The 24,891-nt window shown below is 44.7% G+C and overlaps 1 protein-coding gene across 6 annotated transcripts in view; it reads right to left on the bottom strand.

Moving 5' to 3' along the window:
• The window catches only part of LOC119648302 (solute carrier family 66 member 3), a 189,070-nt gene that overhangs the window by 60,362 nt on the left and 103,817 nt on the right, over nt 1-24,891 (bottom strand). For 5 of the 6 annotated variants that reach the window (XM_038049963.1, XM_038049967.1, XM_038049965.1 and 2 more), the window contains one exon: nt 9,154-9,286. In XM_038049963.1, the coding sequence (XP_037905891.1) occupies nt 9,154-9,286 (133 nt within the window). Of the gene's footprint in view, nt 1-9,153; nt 9,287-9,886; nt 9,995-24,891 lie in introns of those variants that run through there. The other variant, XM_038049962.1, reaches the window with a different exon arrangement.

Genomic DNA, 24,891 nt, shown 5'->3' with positions numbered 1-24,891 from the left:
AAAGTTGCGAGAGAGGCGTCTTCGATGGTAGGGTCACGCAATTTGTGCAAACGAGAATTCACTTGCCAAAAATGGTCTGAACAACGAAGTCGATGGTAAACGACCAAAAGGCAGACCTAAACAACGGTGGCTTGATACGCTAGATGGGGATTTGAAAGCCTCGAGATTGCACCCAGACCAGGCATTCGATAGAGCCAAATGGCGAAGCCGATCACGACGAGCCGACTTGTGAACGGGACAAAGGCTGAAGAAAAAGAAGAAGAAGTTAAATTGATTGTCAAATTCCTATACAATTGACAAATTTTTGATATGGAACGCTGGAAGTCTAGCAAATAAGAAAACAGAATTTTTTGAGTTTTTATCGTCGAGCAATATTGATATTGCATTAGTTTCGAAAACTTGGTTAAAGAGTGACAGTGCTTTTACGGATCCAATTTTTTTTGTATATAGAAAAGATCGCAAGGGTGGTGGGGTTGCAATTTTTATACGAAGAAATATTAAACATGAATTATTGCCTAACCTAAGAACAATAGCTATTGAATCTATTGGAATAAAGATTAAACTTCAGTGGGGTCCAGATTTGAATATAATTGCAGCTTATTTTCCAGGTGGGAATTCTAACGACATTAGCGAAAAATTATTTATCAGCGATTTACGGAAATTATGTAACCTAAATGGAAATTCTCTAATTAGCGGTGATCTTAATTGCAAAAATACTATTTGGGGTTGCAAGAGGAATAACAAATGGGGGAATATTCTATATAAATTCATCCAAACTCCCCCCGTCTCAATGTTTTTCGCGGATGAACCAACGTACGTCCCATTTAACAAAAAAGTTTCGGCATCAAATCTAGATGTGGTACTGTGTAATGTCCAGAATATCTGTTCTGCACTAGATGTAGTTAACGAGCTAAACCCTGATCATTTGCCAGTTATCTTTAAGTTATATAGTTCTCCAGGGCTATTAACCAAACAATTCTTTTATAATTTTAAGTCTGCTGACTGGTCAAGGTTTCAAAACAGTCTAAATACTGATATTGACCTCGCACAGGTTTCCAAATCAGTTATTGCATCCACCGATATAATTGACAAATATCTCAGATCTATTGAAAACTTGATACATAAGGATATAAATCGTAGTGTCCCGGAAACACCTGTTAAAAAATTCATTCACTTTTTCCTTCCCCCAAAATTGAAAGAGCTCATTGCGCTCAGAAACACCTATAGACGTGATTGGCAGAGACATTGAAATGCCAACTCAAAATTTAGGTGGAAGCAACTAAACTCACTGATTCAAGAGTTACTCATCATTGTTAGGAACAATCAGTGGAATAATATGTTGAGCAAACTTAAAAAAGGAGACAAACCATTTTGGAACATTGTTCGAATTTTAAAAAACAAAAATAAACATATTCCGACTTTAGAATATTGTGGCCAAATTTATATAACTAAGAAAGAGAAGGCGAATCATTTAGCATGTACATTTGCTAAAAACTTTGGCGAAAATGAGGAACTGCATGATGCAACAACAGAAATCGAGGTTGAACGGACAATTAGAGAGTGGAACACACTTTCCATGTCTCTAAGCTTCCCAATGATTAAACCGAAGATTATATGGGATATAATCAAATCATCTAAGCCGAAGTTATCCACGGGCTTTGATAATATCCCCAACATTTGCCTAATGAAGTTGCCAAGGAAAGCAATCGTATTTCTTATGCACATCTTCAAGGCATGCATCAAATGTGGCTATTATCCAACTGTTTGGAAATTCGCAAAAATCATCCCGATTTTGAAGCCACAAAAAGCTGCTCATGTAGCTAGTAGTTATAGACCTATAAGTCTTCTGAGCAATCTTACAAAAGTGTTTGAGAAAATCATCAAATAATATCTTTCTGTCCACGTGGAATGTCAAACAAGTCGGGAAACCGGAAGCTAGACGCTTCAGGTATGAAAGGTTTTGTTTATTTCTTTTATAAAGAGATTTGGGTGTGCATTTGTCCCATTAGCATGTAGCACGTAAAATATGCATATATTATGTGAAAATAACCACTTTCAAGTGATATTGACATTCATAGTCTCGAATTTGCAGAGAAGCGACAGCTTTGACTTAGTATTACTTTGTTAGTAATAGCGCGATTTCCTCCAAATTTGGCAGGATCATGCTCTATGCTGTAGCCTATATTGTTGCAAAATTTTGTGATTCTAGGGTGAACTTAAGGGGGGTTTTCCTGTCAATTACTAAAAATTATAGTAATATACTATTATTAACTTTATTTGAACAGGTATCGGTATGGAGGGTATTTCGGAGCCTAGGCACCATATAGTGACAGCCCCCTGATTTTTTTCAGATTTTTCGGTTGAGTAGTTTCTGAGAATGGGTTCGTTAAAAAAATGACCACTTTCAACCCCCCGCACCCCCCACCTTTTCAACAAATATCAAAACTAAGACCGGCTTCGAAAAGTACTAATCGAGACCTTTAATTTGATACCCCACATGACTATATTTTATGAAAAAAAAATTTACACCCACCCTTTGCATGTATGGGGACCCCCCCTTAAATTCGACGTAAAAGGATGTAATTCACTATATGCGTGAACGTTCACAGTTCCCACCTTTCTACCAAATTTGGTGCCAATCGCTACAACCGTCTCCGAGAAAAATGCGTGTGACGGACAGACAGACAGACAGACAGACAGACAGACAGACGGACAGACAGACAGACAGTAAACCGATTTTAATAAGGTTTTGTTTTACGAACAAAACCTTAAAAATGATACCGGACGAACAATTTGGATTTAGGAAAAGGCATTCAACAAGCCATCAGTTAATGTGTGTAAAAAATGCTGTTGAATTAGCTTTCATTTCAAAACAATCTATGGCCTTAGTGTCCCTAGATATAGAAAAAGCTTTTGATAGAGTTTGGCACAATGGTTTACTCTACAAGCTCATAAAGGCGAACTTTCCGGCTTACCTTATTAATCTGGTGAATAGTTTCCTTAGTGGCAGATCATTTAAGGTGCACATTTATAATAACCTTTCGTTATTAGGGCAGGAGTTCCACAAGGCTTAGTGCTGGCCCCACTATTGTACCTTATATACACATATGATTTTCCTCAGGCAGACGGGGTTCAAGTTGCAATATTTGCGGACGATACTGTAATTTATACAGCAAACACTCTCTATTCTAAAATCCAAACAACAGTGGAACATGCAATAGGTGAATATTTTCAAAAATGGAAAATTAAAATAAACGAACATAAAACTCAAGCCATATTTTTTACTAAACGTAGATCTATTCCTTATATACCTACCTCAGAGTTATCCATAAATGGATGTAAAGTAATGTGGGCTAAGCAGCTTAAGTATTTGGGGTTTACGTTCGACAAATCTTGAATTTATAAAGATCACATTACGATAAATAGGGTTAATAGTCTGATTAAAATTCTGTACCCACTAATTAATAAAAAGTCTCAACTAACCATAGAAAATAAGCTGTTAAATTTTAAAATGATTTTCCAGCCTGTAATGTCCTATGCAGCTCCAATCTTCGCTACTTGTGCTAAATCGCATACCACGAAACTTCAAATTGCACAAAATAAAGTGCTGAAAATAACCTTAAATCGTTCGAAATTTTTCAGCACGAAAGCACTGCACTCTTTAGCTAAAGTTGACTTAACGGATTCAGTAATTAGTGTATTGAAAAAGAAATTTTATGATGGGATTTCACTTGTAGATAATCCATTAATAAATTCTTTAATGTAAAAAAAAAAATTAGCTTATAAAGTTTAATTAGGTTAAGTTAGAATAAGTTTTAGTTTTAGTTCAAGAGGTTTTTAATTGCAATTTTCCTCTAAATTACGAATAATGATATAAAGTACAAATTGCGCGCATGCAACACTTGTGATCGTAAGATGTAAAGTTATTTTAACTGGGCTCTGAATTTTAAACTTTGTTATAAAAAAACCAACTTTCTAACACATTATTGGCAATAAATTATATATATATATATAAAACTGTTCCGCTCGAAACGTCTCACCATAGAGTCAAAGCTCTTACTGTAAAAGACAATGATCTTGCCAGTCCTCATGTATTCCTCGAAGACTTGGGTTCTTAGCAAGAAAAATTGCGAAATCTTGGCCGCGTTCGAGAGAAGAATCCTCCGAAGAATTTTCGGCGCCCTACATGAGGATGGACCATTCCCTAGCCTACATAACGACAAAATCTATGAGCGATACCATGACCGTCAGGTTGTGGATAAAATCCGGCTCAATGAGTTAAGGTGGGCGGGTCACTTAATGCGTATGGATGAGGATGATCCAGTCTGGAAAGTCTGTAAGGGCAATATCCATGGTAGAAAAAGAAGACGAGGCAGACCCTGCCTAAAATGGAGCGATGGCGTAGGTCAGGACGCCAGACAACTTTTAGGGATATCGAATTGGTAGAACTCGCCGCAAGACCGGAACGAATAACAGAGGTAAGTGTAGAAGGACTTTGCCGTTATGGGTATTTCGGTTCAAAAAAAGAGTCAAAAAGTTAAAATTTGGAAACTACCATCTCTCCAACGATATGCCAATCGAAAAAATCTTCGAGGTGCTGAAGCAGAAACTTGCGGTATGCTCCAATCGTATCCGTAGGTATAAAAAGAGCTTTCAGCAAAGGACAGACAACACCTTGTTCTTCCAGAAAGAACGGGGATTTTACAAAAATGTCACCAACTCGTTAACCTCGACCTGGGTCAGGCAGAAGACTTCTAGAGAAGTGTTTGGAGCGAACACAGCCGTTGCAATTTAGAAGCAGCGTGGCTCCCACAACTTTCACGTTCATGCGAGGCCAACTGCTCAACATACAAAGATGTTATTTTCTGGATAGTCTCCTCTTTGCAGCTGCATAACCTACAACTGGAGTTGATGATTGGGCAGTCGTGATGGATATACCGTTTGTACTTTTTTGTTCGGAACGAAGAATCCTGAATTGAAATTAGGAATGCTTCGGTCTCATATAATAATTCACCGTCTGTCAACCATTCGTTGAAGGCTTCGAGGGTCAGTGGACGCACAGGCTCATTCCCAGCATTAGGGTGTAGCTTGAAGGGAAACATCGGGACACCAACAACCACATTACCCAGTTCCTCACGGGATACGGTCGTTGTTTCAGGCAGGACCTGCACCGCTTTAGATTGGATGATTCTCCAAATTGTCCCAGATGCGATGGCAAACCGGACGATCCAGAGATTTGCAGTGGAGAGGAGGAACCCAAACCAAGTGTTGGACAGGAGCGTGAGCCCGGAGAACTTAGTTGCGGAGATCCTGAAGTCCGAGGACAACTGGCTTACAAAGATAACCGCTGCAAAGATAACCGCTTTTAGCATCTCCATGTATAGTCCGGCCCTAAGATCGTGCGTTTTCAGCGCTTCATGTAAATTTTGCGGGATTAACATCGTCGCTGAAATCACGGCTGGGACTACTTCGATCTTCGGTCCAACGGTAAGCCTACATCGATTATGAAGCACCCTGCCTCTTCCTTCAGAAGCAGAGCCAGATCGGGTTTGTCGTGATAAACACTGTGGTCGGTGGCAATAGTGTGATCCCACACTAGTTTGACCCGATTTTCCAAGATAGTCTGTTGAGGATACCTATAAAAAGGATGGTAAATTGCCGCTAAGTTATACTTCAAAGCAAGGTTTTGATGAAGAATCTTCCAAACGGAGTTATTACGATTGGTTTACTCGATACTGCTCAACATCCTACACCCATATATTATGTGCTGGATGGTTTGCTCCCCACAATTGCATAACCTACAGCTAGAGTTGTAGAGAGTACCGTTTGCAATTTTTTGTTGGGGGCGAAGCATCCTGAATTGAAGTCAGGAATGCTTCGGTTTCATAGAAAAGTATACCATTAGTGAACTGGAGGCTTCGTTGTCAACGGCGGACAATAACCACTTTCTTTATATGACCTCCGTGAATGGATTTCTCTCTCCACATGCCGATCTTTTGTTGGACTGAAGTAACATGGGATCCCATTCTCTGCTTTTCACGTTCAAAGGAAACAATCTATTACCTGTTATAACGGTAGCTAGATGTAATCGATTAAAGGATTGTTTTTCGAAGAAAAATTGTTTGTAGAGCAACGTTTTTAAATCAAGTACCCCCCTTCTTCCCTGCTGACGTGGGGCGGTGATCCTCTATTTTTCGCAGCTCTATTATGCATGTTGTTTTTTGCAAGAACTACCCCACTGTATCGCACGGAAAGTATATAGCAGGACGGGAATAGCGTAGGTTTCGATTGCCACGAATTTATTTTTAACGAACAGCTCAGTTTCAAGGACAAGAACCAGACGCCGTTCCAATTCCCCCAGCAACTTAGGTTTAATTATTGCCCCAGAATCTGTTGTTGCTTGCAATATGCCGAGGTATTTGTGGACGTCGCCCGAATCCATACCTTCAATTTGGATGTAATTCTCGTTGTCGGCGTGTTTTTCCCGAACAATTGTTTTTATGCGACATTTCTCCAAACCCAACTGCATGACGATATCCCTGCTGAACTAGATGGTGACGTCCAGAAAGGAATGAAGTTCGTCCTCGTCTTTGGCATGCAATTTGATGTCGTCAATGTGCATTAAATGACTCACTTGGAGCCCGCATTTGTTTTCATGCAAAAGATGACATAACGGATTCATAGCTAAGCAAAACCACAGTGGTCTTAGAGTGTCGCCTTGGAAACTGCCACGCCTGATTGGTATCTCTCCTGCTGTTTGTAAGGATACCGATAGCTTCGTGCTCCAATTCTTCATCACTGCTCTTATGAGAAAAACGACATTCGGGTTGATTTTGTACAATCGTAACACTTGTAGTAACCACGAAAGGCTGATTTATAATCGATGTAGGTTGTCGAGATATTTCGTTTTTAGTAGTCAGCCCATTTTACAGCTACCGTATCGATTACAAGCTGTTCTTTACAGCTTCCGAAGCTCTCAATCCTTTTTGCTCCTCAGCTATCAATCTATGAACATCAAGATGTTCTAAGATGTTCGCGCACAGAACTGAAGTGAAGACTTTGTAGATGATAGGAAGATAAGTAATTGGTAAACATTTTGAAGGGCAAAAGACACCCTGTTCCTTGGGGATGAGAGAAGTTATCCCTGTGATGAAAAATTGTGGAACTAATTTCGGATCAACAATAATCTAATTAAAGTGATTTTCCACTACCCTGTGACTACTCTTGAACCGCTTCAGTCAGAAGTTATGAATGTTACCAATTACTGGCGCTTTCCAATTACCTGCCTTTTCAAGGGCTGCTCCTACGTCGGATTCAGTTACGTCACGCATGGTCATTTCGGGGAGGGCCGCGCATAAACGCATAAGGTATGGGAGGCAAACACTTCTCCCGAAACGTTCTGCCTAATCCAGATTGATGTTATTTCCACGACCTGAGTAAGTGAAAGCCGTTTTGATACCCATGGATGGATTGGAGCATACCGCAAACTTCTGCTTCAGCATCTCGAGGATATCTTCGTTTGGCATTCCGTTGGACAGATGGTAGTTTCCAATGATATTATCAACGCATCTGTGCACTATTGGTGATGGTGTGCTTGCGTAACATGGCCAATTTCCTTTCTCAACTTTCGACTCTTTGGTTGAGTCGAAATACACAGGACGGTAAGGTCCCCCTGCGCCCACCTCTGTTATTCAACGTATCCTGGTTGTGGACTTAGGATCCCTCACTTATCCTAAACAATTAATTTAGCTTTAGCCAGCTCAGGCTCAAACTATCGGTTTCTACTGGATATAATTCGCACCCTTGGCGTGTTTTCCTAAACATATAAATGGAGCGTTTTCCATCCGATGCCACTCACGGTCACGCTGCTCCCAGGGCAGAGGTGAGGCAGCGTCTGAAGAGTTGCCTCTGCCCTGGACGAAACCGTTTGTCCTACAATTTTTGAATGCTTGGGTGCCATGCCCCAAACGAGGGATCCGCGGACCAAATAAACGTGGGAGTAAGTTGCTCTCCATTTGGTCCGGTCCAACAACAAGTGGTTGTGGACTTAGGATCCCTCACTTATCCTAAACAATTAAATCTAAGTTGCTGGGAAATTTGAACGGCGTCTGGATCTTTTCCTGAAAACTGAGCTGTTCAGGGTTCTCTCAGGGTTTCTCTGCATTTTATATTTTCTAATTTTATTCCATGCAATGGAATCACAACTCAATGTTTCTTACCTCAGTATCTTCGCTGTGCAATTAATCACGACTTTTTCCTTGGTCCTTCACTTTCGGGTTTCGCCTAATACGCTTTTGTACAACTGCATCGCGGGTCATTTCTCCATCCTAACACTAACATCCATTCTAGTGCGTACTCGAATTCTTCTAAGTTTTCTATTTACAATAGAATGTTGTTATTCGTCGTGCACTGCGATTGCGTTTTTTCTCATTTTCCCTAAACTGCAAGTTTTTTCAAACTTGGCGCCTACTATCAAATCGCGCAAAATGACAATCGTATTTACGAAATCATTCAAATAATCGTGAATCCAACCGTGTTTGTCAAGAGCTGCGAAACTATTGACGCACTACACGCGCGGTTACTCATGAGGAACCACCGTAAAGGCAACGCCCTTTTTATATTGCATTTCTGGGTGTAAAAAAGGTGTTTGACCTTGTGTCATGCGAACTTATTTAGTATGTTCTGCGGCAACACCTAGTAACAGAAGTGTAAAGTAAAATGCGAAGTGTGGCAAGCATATCGTATCTTCGTCTCTCTGCCGGTGCTCATTAAGGAAACAAAGAAGAAGATTATAATTAAAATGTAATAGATTTTACTTTTCTGTACACTATCAGAATATCATTAAAAGAAAGTATTTCATTTAAATTAACGGTCTAACATGGCCAGACAATTTTGACTTGTAGTTGAGCGCGCCCTCGAAAGCATTCTCGACATTTAAACATGTTATAAGAAATGCATAGCGTGCAATTCAAATTAAGAAAACCATAAAGCGTTTCATAACTAAATCGTTCAGCGATTTTCCATCGCTTCACTATACGAGTAACTTTGAAAAAACATATTTGCTGCTTCTATTTTGAAGCGCCAGTTAATCATTTTTGTATGAAAAATCAATACACTCTCTCTTTCCAGGTACGAATGGCAATCAGCACTCACCTTTAGCACTTTTAATTTGTTGTATTTTGCGAATTTGCGGTATCTTTATTACGAAGCAGGAAGAAATTGTTATCATGCTTAGAATATCAGCAACGATGAAATAATATTTTTTTTCGGAATAATCGTCCATCATCTGGAAAAAAAAATTTTAAAATATTTGAGTTTTTGTTTAGATATTGAGCAAGGTGTTAAAAGTGTGCTAAGCTACTCCAGATCCAGAATCGTCTCCTGTTCCTTTTAAATAAAGATCAGGTATTTGCATTTATTTCTCAGGCAAAATTAGAGTCGGGAAGCTGGACGCTTCAGGTGTGAAAGGTTTTATAATAATATATCATTTGAGTGTGCATTTGTCCCATTAGTACGTAGCACCTAATATATGCATATATTATGTGAGAATATCCACATTTAATCTTGAATTTGCAAAAGAGCAACATATTTGGTCTATTATAAATTTGTTAGTAATAGTGCGATTTCCACAAAACTTGGTAGGATCATGCTCCATGTTATAGCCTACATTGCCGATGAACTTAAAGGGGGTTCTGCAGTCAGTAAAATTATAGTAATATACTATTATTAACTCCATTTCAATAGATGTTGGTATGGAGGGTTTTTCGGAGCCTAGGCGCCATATAGTGGCAGCCTCCTGATTTTTTCCATATTTTTCATGACGTGGGATCCTCAATTTTTTGGCAGCCCTATTGTGCATGTTGTTGTCTGAAAGAACTATCCTCACCTGTCTATTGATACATTCTAAATCCGTACTACTCCACTCCATCACACTGAAAATATAAAGAAGGACAGAAATAGCGAAGGTGTTGATTGCCATGATTTTATTTTTCCACACAGCTCGGTTTTAAGGACAAGATCCAGACGTCGTTTAAATTCCCCCAGCAGCACAGATTTAATTATTGCCCCAGCAGGGGTTGTTGCTTGCAATACGTCGAGGTATTTGTAGACGTCGTCCGAATTCCCACTCTCAATTTGGATGTTATTGTGGCTGTATCCTTCGTTGTCGGTGTGCTTTCCACGAACAATTGTTTTTATGCGACATTTCTTCCAAACCCAATTGCATCAATATACATTAAATGACTTAATCTACATTTCGACAATATGCCATGTTTGGCTGTCGAGATATTTCGTTTTCGGTGGACAACCTGCGCCACATCGAATACAAGCTGTTCCTTATAGCCTCGGGAGCCTTTTGCGCATCCTTTCTGCTCCTCAGTTATCAATTTATGAACATCTAAATATTTTGAGATGTTCACGCAAAGGACTGAAGTGAAGACCTTGTAGATGGTAGGAAGACAAATAATTGGTTGAGATTTTGAAGGGCAAGAGGCACTCTGTTCCTTGGGGATGAGCAAAGTTAAAAGCTGTGGAACTAATTTAGGATCCACAATGATCTGATTAAAATGATGCCAATACCCTGTAAGTGCTCTTGAAACCGCTCAACCAGAAGTTGTGAATCTGGTCAACTCCTGGCGCCTTCCAATTACGTGCCTTTTCAAGGGCCACTTCTACGTCAGCTTCAGTAATATCAAACATGGTCATTTCGGGGAGGGCCTCGCATAAACGCATAAGGTGTGAGAGCCACGCCGCTTCTAAATTGAGACGACTGGGTTCGCTTCAAACACTTCACCAGAAGTCTTCTGCCTGACCCAGATCGATGTTACTTTCCCGACTTGATTTGGTGAGATTTAATCCTCGTTGGTTCTGGAAGAACAAAGTGTTGTCTGTCCTTCGCTGAAAACTCTTTTTATACCTGCGGATACGATTGGAATTAGCCGCAAGTTTCTGCTTCAGCACCTCGAGGATTTCCTCGAATGACATATCATTGGATGTTCGCAACGCATCTGTGCACTTTTGGTGATGGATTTCCAAGAAGCGATTGCGTGACACGACCAATCTCCTTTCTCAACTTTTCGACTCTCTTATTGAGCCTAAACACCCAGAACGGTAAAGTCCTGCTGCGCATACCCCTGTTACTCGCTCCAACATGTTGATAATGGAGACGAATAACCGTGGCAGCTTAACACTGCAGGCTGTAAACCTATGTAGCAGTAATCTCGCTAGCCAAACAATCAATCAAAATTTTGTCAATGGCAGCAATGATTTTAATAGCTGCCGAAGTAAACTTTAGTTTTGGGATCTATGACCTAGTGTCTGGGAGAATCTCAGCATATTCTGTGAATGCGACCTGGAATGCGGTCAAAGCCTAATTATAAATTGGGTCAACATCCCAGTTACTAAGCTTCCCCTCGCTACTGGGTTCATGGAATGCCTTACAGATGGAGTACTGTTGCCGCTTTTACTAGTCCGGTAATTTGATGACTCCAAACCCAGCTCAACTGGAACCTTTTGGATGATTTGTTGCCTGGTTGGTAGGGCAACTCGGTTGTTATTGAATATCACCCGGTACTAGTTGACGACGTTCTGTTCCGGAACATGTCTTTGTACCGGAAATCGGGTTATGAAGGTGTCATGTAGTCGGCGTCTCTACCCTGATGGATTGCGTTCCAAATCCGTAACACGGTAGTAAGTGCGGACAATAAATTTGTTGAGTTGGATCGTCCAAACCAAACGACACCTAGGCCTCCCGCTCTCAGAATAACCGTCAAAACATCCCAGGGCGAAGAGCTGTTCTGGTGTGGTTGAGCGACTCTTAACCGTGTGGGGTAGTGTCATCGTGTCCTTGGGGTCCCATTAAAAGTATTTAAAGAAACGTCCCCAATTTTATCATCCCCCCATAAACATATATATGTCTATATATACCTGGCGTTTGCAATTCAGGTCGGGACGAACTTGGCACGCCAGGGGAACCCCAGATGGGGATATGTATATACCTGGGGTACCAGGCTCGTCCCGAGTTGAATTGCAAACGAAGAGCTGGATGCGACCAGGTGCATGTCATGTCTGGTGGAGTAAACCTTCTTAAAAAATCCGTAATCCGGGATGAAGGAATCGACGCGCCTATCGGATGAATTGCAGTGACGTTCCACTGTATTTCAGCGGCTCCCTTCCAAATACCTTCCTTACTCTGTTGGAGAGCTGACTGGTTCCCCGTTACTCGTGGGAATAAAATTGGTAACTTCTTTTTAAATACTTTAAATGGCACCACAGTGACACGAAGACAGTACTCCACACGTTAACGGTCGCTCGACAACACCAAAGCGCTTCTTCACCCTTGAATGCTTTAGCGATTATCCCGTCAACCACTAGGGACGGGGGACTTAGACGTCGTATCGTTTGGACGAACCAACTCAACAAATTTACCGTGTCACGGATTGGAACGGAATCCATCAGTGAACAGACACCGACTCCGTAAATCGTTCATAACCCGCTTCCCGGAACTAAGTCATGTTCTGGAGCAGAACGTTCTCAATCAATACCGGGTGAGAGTGAAAAATAATCGAGTTGCCCTACCAACCAATTTTCCACTAAGTTTCACAAATACTCCACCTATAAAGTACTCCATGGACCCAGTAGTCAGGAGAAGCTTAGTGACTGGGAATATTGACCCAATTTATAATGAGGTTTTGACCGCATTCCAGGTTGCATTCACAGAATATGCTGAGTTTCTAGCAGATGCTAGGCCAAAGATCACAAAGCTAAAGTTTATTTAGGCGACTATTAAAATCATTGCTACCATTGACAAAATTTTGGATGATCGTACATAGGTTTACAGTCTGATCTACATTGTAGCTGCCACGGTTATTCGTCTCCATAATCAACATCTTAGTGCGAACAACAGAGGTATGAGCGGGAGGAGATTTTACCGTTCTGGGGATTTAGGCTCAAGAAAAGAGTCGAAAAGTTGAGAAAGGAGATTGGTTGTATCACGGAAGCACTCTTTCGAAATCCATCATCAAAAGTGCACAGACGGAGTTATGACGATGGGTGTACTTGGTACTGATCAACATCCTGCACGCTGATGGTATGTGCTAGATGGTCTCCTCTTCACAATTGCGTAACCTACAGCTGAGTTGCTGGTTGAGGAGTCGTGAAGAATGAACCGTTTATAATTTTTTGTTGGGAGCGAAGCATTCTGAATTGAAGTTAGGAATGCTTCGGTCTCATAGAACAGTACAGCACCATTTGTTGAAGGCTTCGATGTCATGGATAGCATCCCTAATACAGCTGACGGTGGGGACCAGACCTGATTGGTTCATAAATGCCTTCGCGGCGTGCATGGCGGTGAACCAAAACATTGTAGCAGGCTGCTGATAGCTGGGGTCATGCCGTCCATATTGTTAAACGCGTCTCCTACCTGGACGAAGTCTTTAGAAAACGTACAGAACTGGAGGAATATAAACTGTGCCTATCGTCTGATTGCACTGAAGGTATGCCGCCCATTTCGAACTAGTTCGAATGATGCGGTGTTCGTAATCGCAGGGATGGCCCCTATTGACCTATTAGCGAGAAAGATGCGGTGCTTGTATAGACAGAGGCAAGCGGGTCCATCAGGAACGGAAGCATATAACCGGCGAACGGCAAGAGAAGAGCCGCAGAGACTCTGTCAACGACGATGGGACAAGTCGTCGAAGGGTCGGTGGACATACAAGCTTATTCTGAAATTAGGGAATGGCTTGACCGACGACACGAGGAGGTGAACTATCACCTCACGCAGTTTCTCACTGGACACGGCGGTTGCTACCTAACGTATCTGCATCGTATCGGTGTGGATGATTCTCCGAACTGTTATAGATGTCGTGGGATCCCAGAGAACCCGGAGCATGTGCTGTTTGAGTAACCGAGATTTCGGGAGGCAAAGAAGCCTGAGCGGGGCCCTGGGAGACGGCGTGAGCCTCCAAAACTGAATGCCAGAAATGCTCAGGTCGGAGGCAAACTGAAGTCGTGAAGAATGTACCGTTTATAATTTTTTGTTGGGAGCGAAGCATCCTGAATTGAAGTTAGGAATGCTTCGGTCTCATAGAAAAGTACACCATTTGTTGCAGGCTTCGATGTCAATGCCTGACAACAACAAATTTTTTATATGACCTATATATATACATATATTTCTATAACCTATATATATATATATATATACCTGGCGTCCTGTGCGGAGTTGCCAAATCTCCCATCAGGCGCGTCCCTTCGTGCGGATAAGGGAATGCTCGGCGAATGTGTCATGGGCATGCACATGCACGCATCCGGAGATGTGCGTGTATGGGCATGCTTATACGCAGGCCGGGTAGGTGGGAACTAAACGCCCACCCGTGGATAAAAGTTGGCTATGGGAAGGACGCCCAGAAATTAAACCAAATATGGAAGGGGAGAAAAGTAGTTTTTTTACGGTGCAGGGCTTCGGAAACCCAGTGCCGGCGGTTTTTGGGAGTGAGCAAGCGGGCTCCCGGCCGTCGATATCCAACGACCGCAGTGCTTCAGTAGTGGGAAACTTGGCTACTGTGGCATCTAATGCTACAAGAGATAATGGTGGAGTGGAAATTAGGTCCACACCGGATCCCTTTAGGAGGAGTTCGAAGCTTGGGAGATCACCACCGAGAACAATGGTTCTTTTTGGTAGTCGAGATTCGTCGCGGGACTCTGAAAGAAATACGAATAGTCCCTTAATCGAGATCATTCCTTGTGGCGCAAGGTGCGAAAGCAAACGGGAACATACCGGAATGGCGTTCGTTACACTCGGGGAACGAATAAATGAACTGTGCGAGTTCATCAAGGAGAGGCGGAATATCCACCGAAATATTCGAGCCTTGATAAGAGGCATTAAATTGTCTTATATCAAGGCACTCGAAGAAAAGAATTCCCAAGCGTCAGTTGGCAAGGTCACAAGGGAAACGCAGGTGACGCCTCCCCGTGATCAAGCAGGCGGGAAGACAGGAAAACGGGCTAGAGACGGTACCAGCGAGCCCCTTGGACCACAGCAAGTCCCGAAGAAGAAAAAAGCCTCTTCACCAAAGAAGGCGAAGCCGGCGGGAGTACCCGCGAAAGTCGGTAATCTCACGATTGCAGCCACAACACCTACAAAAGTGGAAAAAACCAACGCCCGGAGGCCCGAACAATGGACTAAGGTGAGCAACAAGAGGAAAAAGGACAAAAAGAAGCTCCGCCCGGAAATAATAATTATTTCCAAGAAGGGAAATATGTCCTATGCCGACATCCTCCGAAAGGTGAAGTCAGACCCGGAATTGAAGGATTTGGGGGATAATGTGAGCCGTATTACGCGAACACAGAGAGGGGATCTGATGCTGCAGTTAAGTAAATCCGCCGACAAGTCGGCCGATAACTTCCGCGGGAAGGTGGAAAGTGTACTTGGAGAGGAAGCTGAGGTAAGAGCTCGGAAACAGGAGATAGTGGTTGAATGCAAGGACCTAGACGAAGTCACCTCACGGGAGGGCATCTGTGCTGCGCTAAAGCAGCAGTTCAACCTTGGCAACATAGACCAGAGTGCCATAAAAAGGATGAAGAAGGCATATGGTGGCACACAGACCGCTATTATTAGTTTGCCGGCGGAATCAGCTATTTCGGCATGCACTAGCCAGCATGATAGGTCGAGGAGTTGCAGGAAGTGTGGGGAAGAGGGCCATCTCATCAAAGATTGCACCGGAGATCCACGGTGTATGTTATGTAGTGGGGAAAGAGGCCGTGGACGGCCGGCATATTGCGGGAAGCAGCAGATGTCCGGTATAAAGGAGGGAGCTGAACCGCACAGGAAAATGAGATTGATACAAATCAATCTCAATCACTGTGAGGCAGCTCAGGACCTGCTCTCGCAAACCATTCGGGAGTCGAATGTCGATGTCGCGGTTATTTGCGCGGCGGTGCGACTTGGGCGGTGGATGCGTCTGGCAACGCGGCAATCTGGGCGTGCGGAAGACAGGCCATTCAGGAAGTCATGGCTCCCCCGGCAGCAGGTTTTATAAGGGCGAAGGTCAACGGTGCCCATATTTACAGCTGCTACGCTCCTCCTAGTGCAACCTTAGCACAATATGAGGAGATGTTAGACAGTCTGGTGTTGGATGCTAGAGACCGCAGCCCTAAAATTATTGCGGGCGATTTCAACGCGTGGGCCCTGGAGTGGGGAAGCCGATCGACGAACACCAGAGGTCAAATTTTGTTGGAGTTTTTTGCGGAGCTGCACATTGTGTTAGGCAACTTTGGATGCGTGCCCACCTTTCGAGGAAGAGGATCGGGTTCGATCGTTGACCTGACATTTGTTAGCACTTCACTGGTGAGGGGGATGGCTTGGCAAGTGAGTGAGCACTACACCCACAGTGACCACCAGGCCATCTTCCTCCACATTGGGAACCGGGGAAGCAGTCAATGACGCTCTGGAGGTGGAAAGGCTAAGGCGGTTGGCTGGTCTATCGGAGCTTTCGACGAGGAGACATTCCTGGCCGCATTGGAGGGAGCCCATGATCCGGATGGAACAGCGGTGGAAAGGGTCACACAGCTGTCTCAGCGTTTAACCGAAGCATGCGACGCTACGATGCCACGACGACGTTTGCACTACGGCAAGAGGCGAAACTACTGATGGAAGACGGAGATCGTTGCTTTCAGATCCTCTTGTCTCCGAGCAAGGAGAGTTTCCCACAGGACAAGGGGATGGCCGGAGCACCAGGAGCGTGAGGAGGAATACAGGGATCTGCGAAGCAACCTTAAGAAGGCCATTCGGAGAAGCAAGCGGGAATGCTACCAGAAGCTCTGCATGCAGGCTAATACGAATCCGTGGGGTACAGCCTACCAAGTTGTAATGAAGAAGATCCGCGGTCGAAAATCACCTCAGGTGACATGCCCACGGCTCTTGTTGCAAATAATTGCAAATCTTTTCCCGCAGCAGGAGCAGGACGAAAGAGAACCCCAACTGGCAGCTCAGCAGGACGTCTTCTCGATCCCAGATGTTACCGAAGAGGAACTTTGGGAAATCTGCAGACGTGTGGCGCGGGAGGATCTGCGGCATTCGAAATTTATTTCGAATGTTGCGGATGCGGACGGGTAGATGGCGAACTCTCCACTCACTCAGTTTCAGAACGCACCATGGGAGTGGAGAATTAGCGGTGGAAAAATGCCGTTGGTTGGGACAGTAAGGACCGCATGGAAATAAGTCGGTCTCTTCTGTTTCCAACCGCGGCGGTGTAAGCACTAAATAAAAAAGTGATCTTTTTGCGATTGTTATAGTACTTTGCCTACTTAGTGATAAATTTTAATCAATCATTTTTGATAATAAATATAAAGAAAACATAAGAAAATCACGCTCACTAGAAATTGTATTCGAAACAATATAATAAAACTTAAAAAAGAAGTGACTGAACAGACGTATTGGGGACAGCAAGGCTCCGGGATTGGACGGAATTCCGAACAGGGCTCTGAAGGTGGCGGTCAAGGCCAGACCAAGGTGGTTCGCAAGCACATTCGAATCGTTCATGGCGGAAGGAGTGTTTCCCGCCCAGTGCACGAGGCAGAAGCTGGTCTTGCTACCGAGGCCCCGAAAACCACCCGGCGTGCCCTCTTCATATCGCCCTATTTGTCTCTTAGACACCATGGGGAAGATGTTGGAGAGGGTGATATACAACAGGCTGCTCCCGTTCATCGAGCTTGCGGGTGGTTTTTCAGAGCGGCAATATGGGTTTCGGCAAGCCCGTTCTACGGTCGATGCAGTAGCAAAGGTCGTGGAATTGGCTCGAAATGCAATGGCCATGGGCAAATGCTGTGCTCTGGTGACTCTGGACGTCAAAAATGCTTTTAACTCAGCCAACTGGGGCTGGATTAAGGGCGCTTTGGCCAAACTGGGTGTTCCTAGCTACTTGGCTCGGCTCATTGAGAGTTACTTTTCGGATAGACCTCTCTGGTACGAGACGGACGACGGGCCGAAGGAGTACGTTGTGACAGCAGGTGTGCCTCAAGGTTCTGTATTGGGACCGCTGCTGTGGAACATAATGTACGACGGAGTGCTTGGCCTTCGCGTGCCGGAGGAGACAACGCTGATTGGTTTTGCGGACGACTTGGCGGTAGTTGCAATTGCAAAGCATCCCGAGGACGTGGAGCTTTATGCAAATGAAGCCAAGTTGGACCTGGCGGACGAAAAGACGGAGGCGGTCCTCATTACCAACCGTAGGAAGAACAACACGGTTACCATCCAGGTTGGTAATCGTGAGGTCGTCTCAAAATCGGTTGTCAAATACCTGGGGGTGATGATCGATGCCAAGCTGAGTTTCAAGGGACACTTGGATTATGCGCGAGAGAAGGCAGCAAATGCCAGCTCATCCCTTGCAAGGATGATGCCTAACGTGGGAGGACCGAAGTATAGTCGCAGGCTACTCATCGCGGGAGTGGTGAGGTCGATCCTGCTATACGCGGCCCCTGTCTGGGCGGGAGCGTTGAACCACGCTGTCAACCGGAGGAAGATATGTTCGGCATACCGGCCAATTGCGCTAAGGGTGTGCAGCGCATTTAGGACGGCGTCGACGGAGGCAGTGTGTGTTATCGCAGGAATGATCCCTATAGATCTTCTAGCAAGCGAGGCACACAGGCTCTACGAATAACGGAAGGCAAATCCAGCCGAGGTGAATGCGGATTTCCGAAAAGCCATCAGGAGAGAGTTGGGTGGCAAGTGGCAACAACGATGGGATAACTCCGACGAGGGGAGGTGGACCCATACATTGATCCCGTGCATCGAGAAATGGGTCAACCGAAAGCACGGAGAATTGAATTACCACCTGACACAGTTCCTTACGGGACACGGTGGCTATAGGAAGTCCTTGCATCGCTTCGAGTTGGACGAGTCTCCCAACTGTCCGGAGCACGTTATGTTCCATTGTCTCAGATTTCTGCAGCAGAAAAGGAGGTTGAACAGCATCTTAGGGGCGGACATCGAGCCCTCCAACCTGGTGGAAGAGATATTGAAGTCGGAGGAAAACTGGATGGCGGTAAATGAGGCAGTAGCCGTGGTGCAGACAAAACTCCTGGAGTTGGATCGAGCTCGGAAGGCGGCGCGACGGAGACGTGACATGGACGAGCTGGTATAGCGAACCAGAGCCTCCCCCGCGAAGTAATACTTCACGGTGGTCCCGCGGGGAGGGGCGGAAGAGTGGGGGTGGTTTTAGTGGGTGTGAATCCCACACACTGCTGCAACCTGGCGTACCAGGTTTATCCTCAGCTGAGTTGCAAACGCAGAGCTGCATGCGACCAGGCGCATGTCATGGGTTGCGGATAATGACATGACCCACCGGGTCAGCTACGAATATCGCAAGATAATCTTGTAAATAAGTAGCCGCGGACAAGCAGAACGTTTCCCTTTGTGTTCGTCCTCCCTTACCGATTCTTCCCTTTCAGGGGGAGTAAACCTCCTTAACAAATCCGTAATCCGGGGTGAAGGAATCGACGCGCCTATCGGCTGAATTGCAGTGACGTTACATTGTATTTCAGCAGCACCCCTCCAAATACCTTCCCTACTTTTGGAGGTAACCATGGGACATTGCAACACTGGGGGTCTGTTGCAGGGTTGACTGCCTCCCCAATACTCGTCGGAACAAAATGGGGGAAAATAATTCAAATTCTTGTGATGGGTCCCAGGGACACGAAGACAGTACCCAACACGGTTAAGAGTCGCCCAACAACATCAGAGCGGCTTTTCGCCCTTGGATGTTTTGGCGGTTATGCCGTCAACCACGAGGGACGGGAGACCTAGGCGTCGTATGGTTTGGACGAACCAACTCAACGAATTTATCGTCCACGCCTATTACCGTGTCACGGATTTGGAACGGAATCCATCAGGGTACAGACATCGACTACATGACGCGTTCATAACCCGATTTTCGGAGCTAAGTCATGTTCCGGAACAGAACGTCGTCAACCAGTACCGGGTGATAGTGAATAACAACCGAGTTGCCTTACCAACTAGGCAACAAATCTTCCAAGAGGTTTCACTTGAGCTCGAGCTGGAGTCATCAAATTACCGGACTAGTCAAAGGAGCAACACAAGTACTCCACCTGTAAGGCACCCCATGAATCCAGCAGTCAGTAGAAGCTTAGTATCTGGGGATGTCGACCCAACTTGTAATGAGGCTTTGACCGCATTCCAGGTCGCATTCACAGAGTATGCTGAGATTCTCCCAGACGCTAGACCAAAGATCCCAAAACTGAAGTTTATTTCGGCAACTACTAAAATCATTGCTCCCGTTGATAGAATTTTGGCTGATCGTTTGGCTAGCGAGATTACTGCTACAGAGGTTCACAGCCTGATCTATGTTGCAGCTGCCACGGTTATTCGTCTCCATAATCAACATCTTGGAGCGGATAACAGAGGTACGCGCAGAAAGACTTTACCGTTCTAGGTGTTTCGACTCAACAAAAGACTCGAAAAGTTGAGAAAGGAGATTGGTCGTGTCACGCAAGCACTCCTTGGAAATCCATCACCAAGAGTGCACCGATGCGTTGCGAACATCATTAGAAACTACCATCTCTCCAATGATATGCCAATCGAAGAAATCCCCGAGGTGCTGAAGCAGAAACTTCCGGTATGCTCCAATCGCATCCGTAGGTATCAAAAAAGCTTTGAACGAAAGACAGACAACACCTTGTTCTTCCAGAACCAACGGGGATTCTACAAAAATCTCACCAACTCAAGTAAGGAAAGTAACCTCGATCTGGATCAAGCAGAAGACTTCTGGAGAAGTGTTTGGAGCGAATCCAGCCGTTGCAACTTAGAAGCAGGGCGGCTCCCACACTTATGCGTTCATGCGAAGCCCTCCCCGAAATGACCATGCCTGAGTTGATAAGATTCACAACTTCTGGCTGAAGCGGTTCAAGAGCACTCACAGGATATTGGCAAATCAATTTAATCAGATGATTGCCGATCATGATTTAGTTCCACCATTTTTCACCAAGGGGATAACTTTCCTCATCCCCAAGGAGCAGGGTACCTCTTGCCCTTCAAAATGTCGACCAATTACTTGTCTCCCTACCATCTACAAGATCTTCACTTCAGTTCTGTGCGCGAACATCTCAAAACATCTTGATGTTCATAAATTGATAGCTGAGGAGCAAAAAGGATGTGCAAAAGGCTCCCGAGGCTGCAAAGAACAGCTTATAATCGATACGGTCGCTTGAAAGCAGGCTGTCCATCAGAAACGAAATATCTCGACAGCCTACATCGATTATAAGTCAGCCTTTGACTCCATATCACATTCGTGTTTACTATAATACAAGTGTTACGCTTGTATACAATCAACCCGAATGTCGTTCTTCTTCTGAGAACAGTAATGAAGAATTGGAGCACGAAGCTATCGGTATCCTCACAAACATCAGGAGAGATACCAATCAGGCGTGGCATTTTCCAAGGCGACTCTCTAAGCCCACTGTGGCTTTGCTTGGCTTTGAATCCGCTATCCCATCTTTTGCATGAAAGCAAATACGGGTTCCAAGTCAAGCATGGCATATTGTCGAAATGTACATTAAGTCATTTAATGTACATTGACGACATCAAATTGTATGCCAAAGACGAGAACCAACTTCGCTCCTTGCTGGACATCACCATCCAGTTCAGCAGGGATATCGACATGCAGTTGGGTTTGGAAAAGTGTCGCATAAAAACAATTGTTTGGGGGAAAACACACCGACAACGAAGGATACAGCCAAAATAACATCCGAATTGAGGGTATGGATTCGGACGACGTCTACAAATATCTCGGCATATTGCAAACAACAACACCTGCTGTGGCAATAATCAAATCTAAGTTGCTGGGGGAATTTGAACTGCGTCTGGATCTTGTCCTTAAAACTGGGCTGTACGGGAAAAATAAAATCATGGCAATCAACACCTTCGCCATTCCCGTCCTTCTATATACTTTCGGTGTGATACAGTGGTGTAATACGGATTTAGAACCTCTCAATAGACGGGTAAGGGTAGTTCTTGCAAACAGGAACATGCACAATAAATGCCAAAAAATTGAGGATCACCATCCCACGTCATCAGGGAGGAAGGGGGGTACTTGATTTAAAAACGTTGCACTAGAATCAAGGGCATTCTCTTTGAGAGTTTTTCTTTGAGAAACAATCCTCTAGCCAAATACACCTGGCTACCGTCATGGCAGATAATAAATGATCTCTTTGAACTTGAGAAGCAGAGAATGGGATCCCATGTCGAATGTTACTTCAGTCCAACAGAAGATCGACATGTGGAAAGAGAAACCCATTCAAGAAGGTCATATCAAAAATTTGTTGCTGTCAGGCATGGACATCGAAGCCTCCAACAAATGGTTGACAAATGGTGTACTTTTCTATGAGACCGAAGCATTCTAAACTTCAATTCAGGATGCTTCGCTCCCAACAAAAAATTATAAACGGTATATCCTTCACGACTCCTCAATCACCAACTCCAATTGTAGGTTATGCAACTGTGAAAAGGAGACCATCCAGCACATAGCATATGCCTGCAGGATGTTGAACAGTACCGGGTACACCAATCGTCATAACTCCGTCTGCAAGATTCTCCATCAAAACCTTACGTTCAAGTATACCTTAGTGGCAATCTACCATCCTTACTATAAGTATACTCCGCAGAGAATCTTGGAAAACGATCGGGTCAAACTACTGTGGGATCACACTATTGCCACCGACCACAGTGTTAATCATAACAGATTCGATCTAGTTCTGCTTCTGAAGGAAGTCCCAGTAGTAATTTCAGCGACGGGATTAGTCCCGCAGAACTTACATAAAGCGCTGAAAACGCTCGATCGGCTGGACTATACATGGAGATGCAAAAAGCAGTTATCCTTGCAGCCTGTGCTATAGTCTGAAGAGTTCTGTCCGGTAACAATCTGACCTAATGGGTTTCAGTCTTGATCCGCACTGTCTTCGATATAAGATCCATGTTTCTGTAGTGTAGAACCTCCGCGTCATTGGCTGAAGTGTTTGCGACAACCGGGATGTAGCAATACACTTTCGCATAGTCGCACACACTTTGCGTTAAAACGCATCATCGCTGTGATGCGGGCCTTTGGATGTTGGCTTCAGCCCATCCTTAGGTTGGTCACCCCTCGGTCCGGTTGGGCGGGGAGAGGGTCCGTGGGCTTTTTTAATATATATATATATATATATAACAGACAATATCAGCCGCATTAGATGGTCCCAGAAGGGAGATCTTATGTTGGAGCTTAGGCAATCCCAGGACGTAGCCGCGGACAAATTCTTGAGCCAAATCGGAAAGTCATTAGGACAGGAAGCTGACAGAAGGGCTAGCAGGCCGCAGATCGCTATAATCTACAAAGATATAGATGAAATTACGACGAAGGAGGAGGTTCCCGAAGCGTTGGAGAAGCAGTTCAATCTTGCCGGACTAAAAGAGTCAGCGGTGAAAACGCTGAAGAAAGCCTACAGAGGAACACAAACCGCCATCATCAGCCTGCCAGTAGAGAACGCACTCAAACTATTAGCAGCAGGGAGAGTGAGAATAGGCTGGGTTATGCGTCGTCTTAGGGAACAGGTAGCGTTAAAACGGTGCTTTAGATGTCTTGGCTTCGGTCACATTTCGAAGGTATGCTTCCTTCATAGCTAGTCCAAATGACCGGTCGAAGCAATGCAGGAGATGCGAAGTGGAAGGAAGTGCAAAGGGAAGGAGAGTGTGGATCATCGGCACATTGCAGACAGCAGCCTTTAACACAAATCACAGATGAGGTTGATACAAATCAACCTCAACCACTGCGAGGCGGCGCAGGATCTACTCTCGCAAACCACTCACGAGAAAAACATCGATATGGTCGTAATAAATGAACCACATGGAAACCACAGTGGTAACGATCGGGTCAAAGACCAAACGGGCCAAGCAGCGCTATGAGCTTGTGGAGAGCAAACCTTCGAAGAAATAGTGGAGCACAACGAGGAGAGCGAAGGTGAAGGGCATCCACATCTACAGCTGCTATGCTCCACCCAGCGCTACACTCACCGAGTATGAGCAGATGTTTGCCGCTCTTGTTTTGGATGCAAGAGGACGTTGGCCGATCATAATAGCAGGCAATTTCAACGCGTGTGAGGGGACGTGTTCTCCTCGAAGCATTCGCGGAGCTAGACGTGGTACTGGCGAATGTTAGGGCTTCGTACACTTTCCGGGGAAGGGGCCTGAGGTCTACAGTGGACCTGATATACGTGAGTCCTACTTTAGCCAATAGAGTCGCTTGGCATGTCAGTGAGGACTATACTCAGAGCGACTACCAGGCAATCTGCATAGAAATCAAGGGCGGATTAAGCTCGAAAAAGAGTTCTCGCAGAATACCGGGTGGTATGCTCGACTGGACAGCGAAAGCTTTCGAGGGGGATACGTTTTCCGCGGTGCTCAAATCCGACATATTCCTGAATGGTACAGCTAAAGAAAAAGCCACCCAAATCACCCGATGGGTGGCACAAGCATGTGACGCTATTATACCCAGAAGGCGACTGTTCCCCAGTTGGCAAACCGACTACTGGTGGAACGACGAAATCGCAAGTTTGCGAGCCGCATGTTTCCGGGCAAGGAGGCTTTGCCAGAGGCTCAGGGGAAAACCCGCTGACGACGGTCGAGAGGAGGCACACATGCAATTGCGTGGCCGCCTAAAAGAAGCTATTCGGAGGAGCAAAAAAACTCCTTCAAACAGCTGTGGGACCATGCCGACATAAACCCTTGGGGCGAGATCTACAGAATAGTAATGAAAAGGCTGCGGAAATCACCCCAGGTGACTTGTCCGCGCCTCCTGAAATAAATTGTTACCACTCTGTTCCCTCATCACGAAAATAGGGGAAGGCAAATTT

Source organism: Hermetia illucens, chromosome 2, assembly GCF_905115235.1.
Source record: "Hermetia illucens chromosome 2, iHerIll2.2.curated.20191125, whole genome shotgun sequence".
NCBI lineage: Eukaryota > Metazoa > Arthropoda > Insecta > Diptera > Stratiomyidae > Hermetia > Hermetia illucens.
Note: the sequence above shows the minus strand (reverse complement) of the source record. Positions and strands in the feature narration are given on the sequence as shown.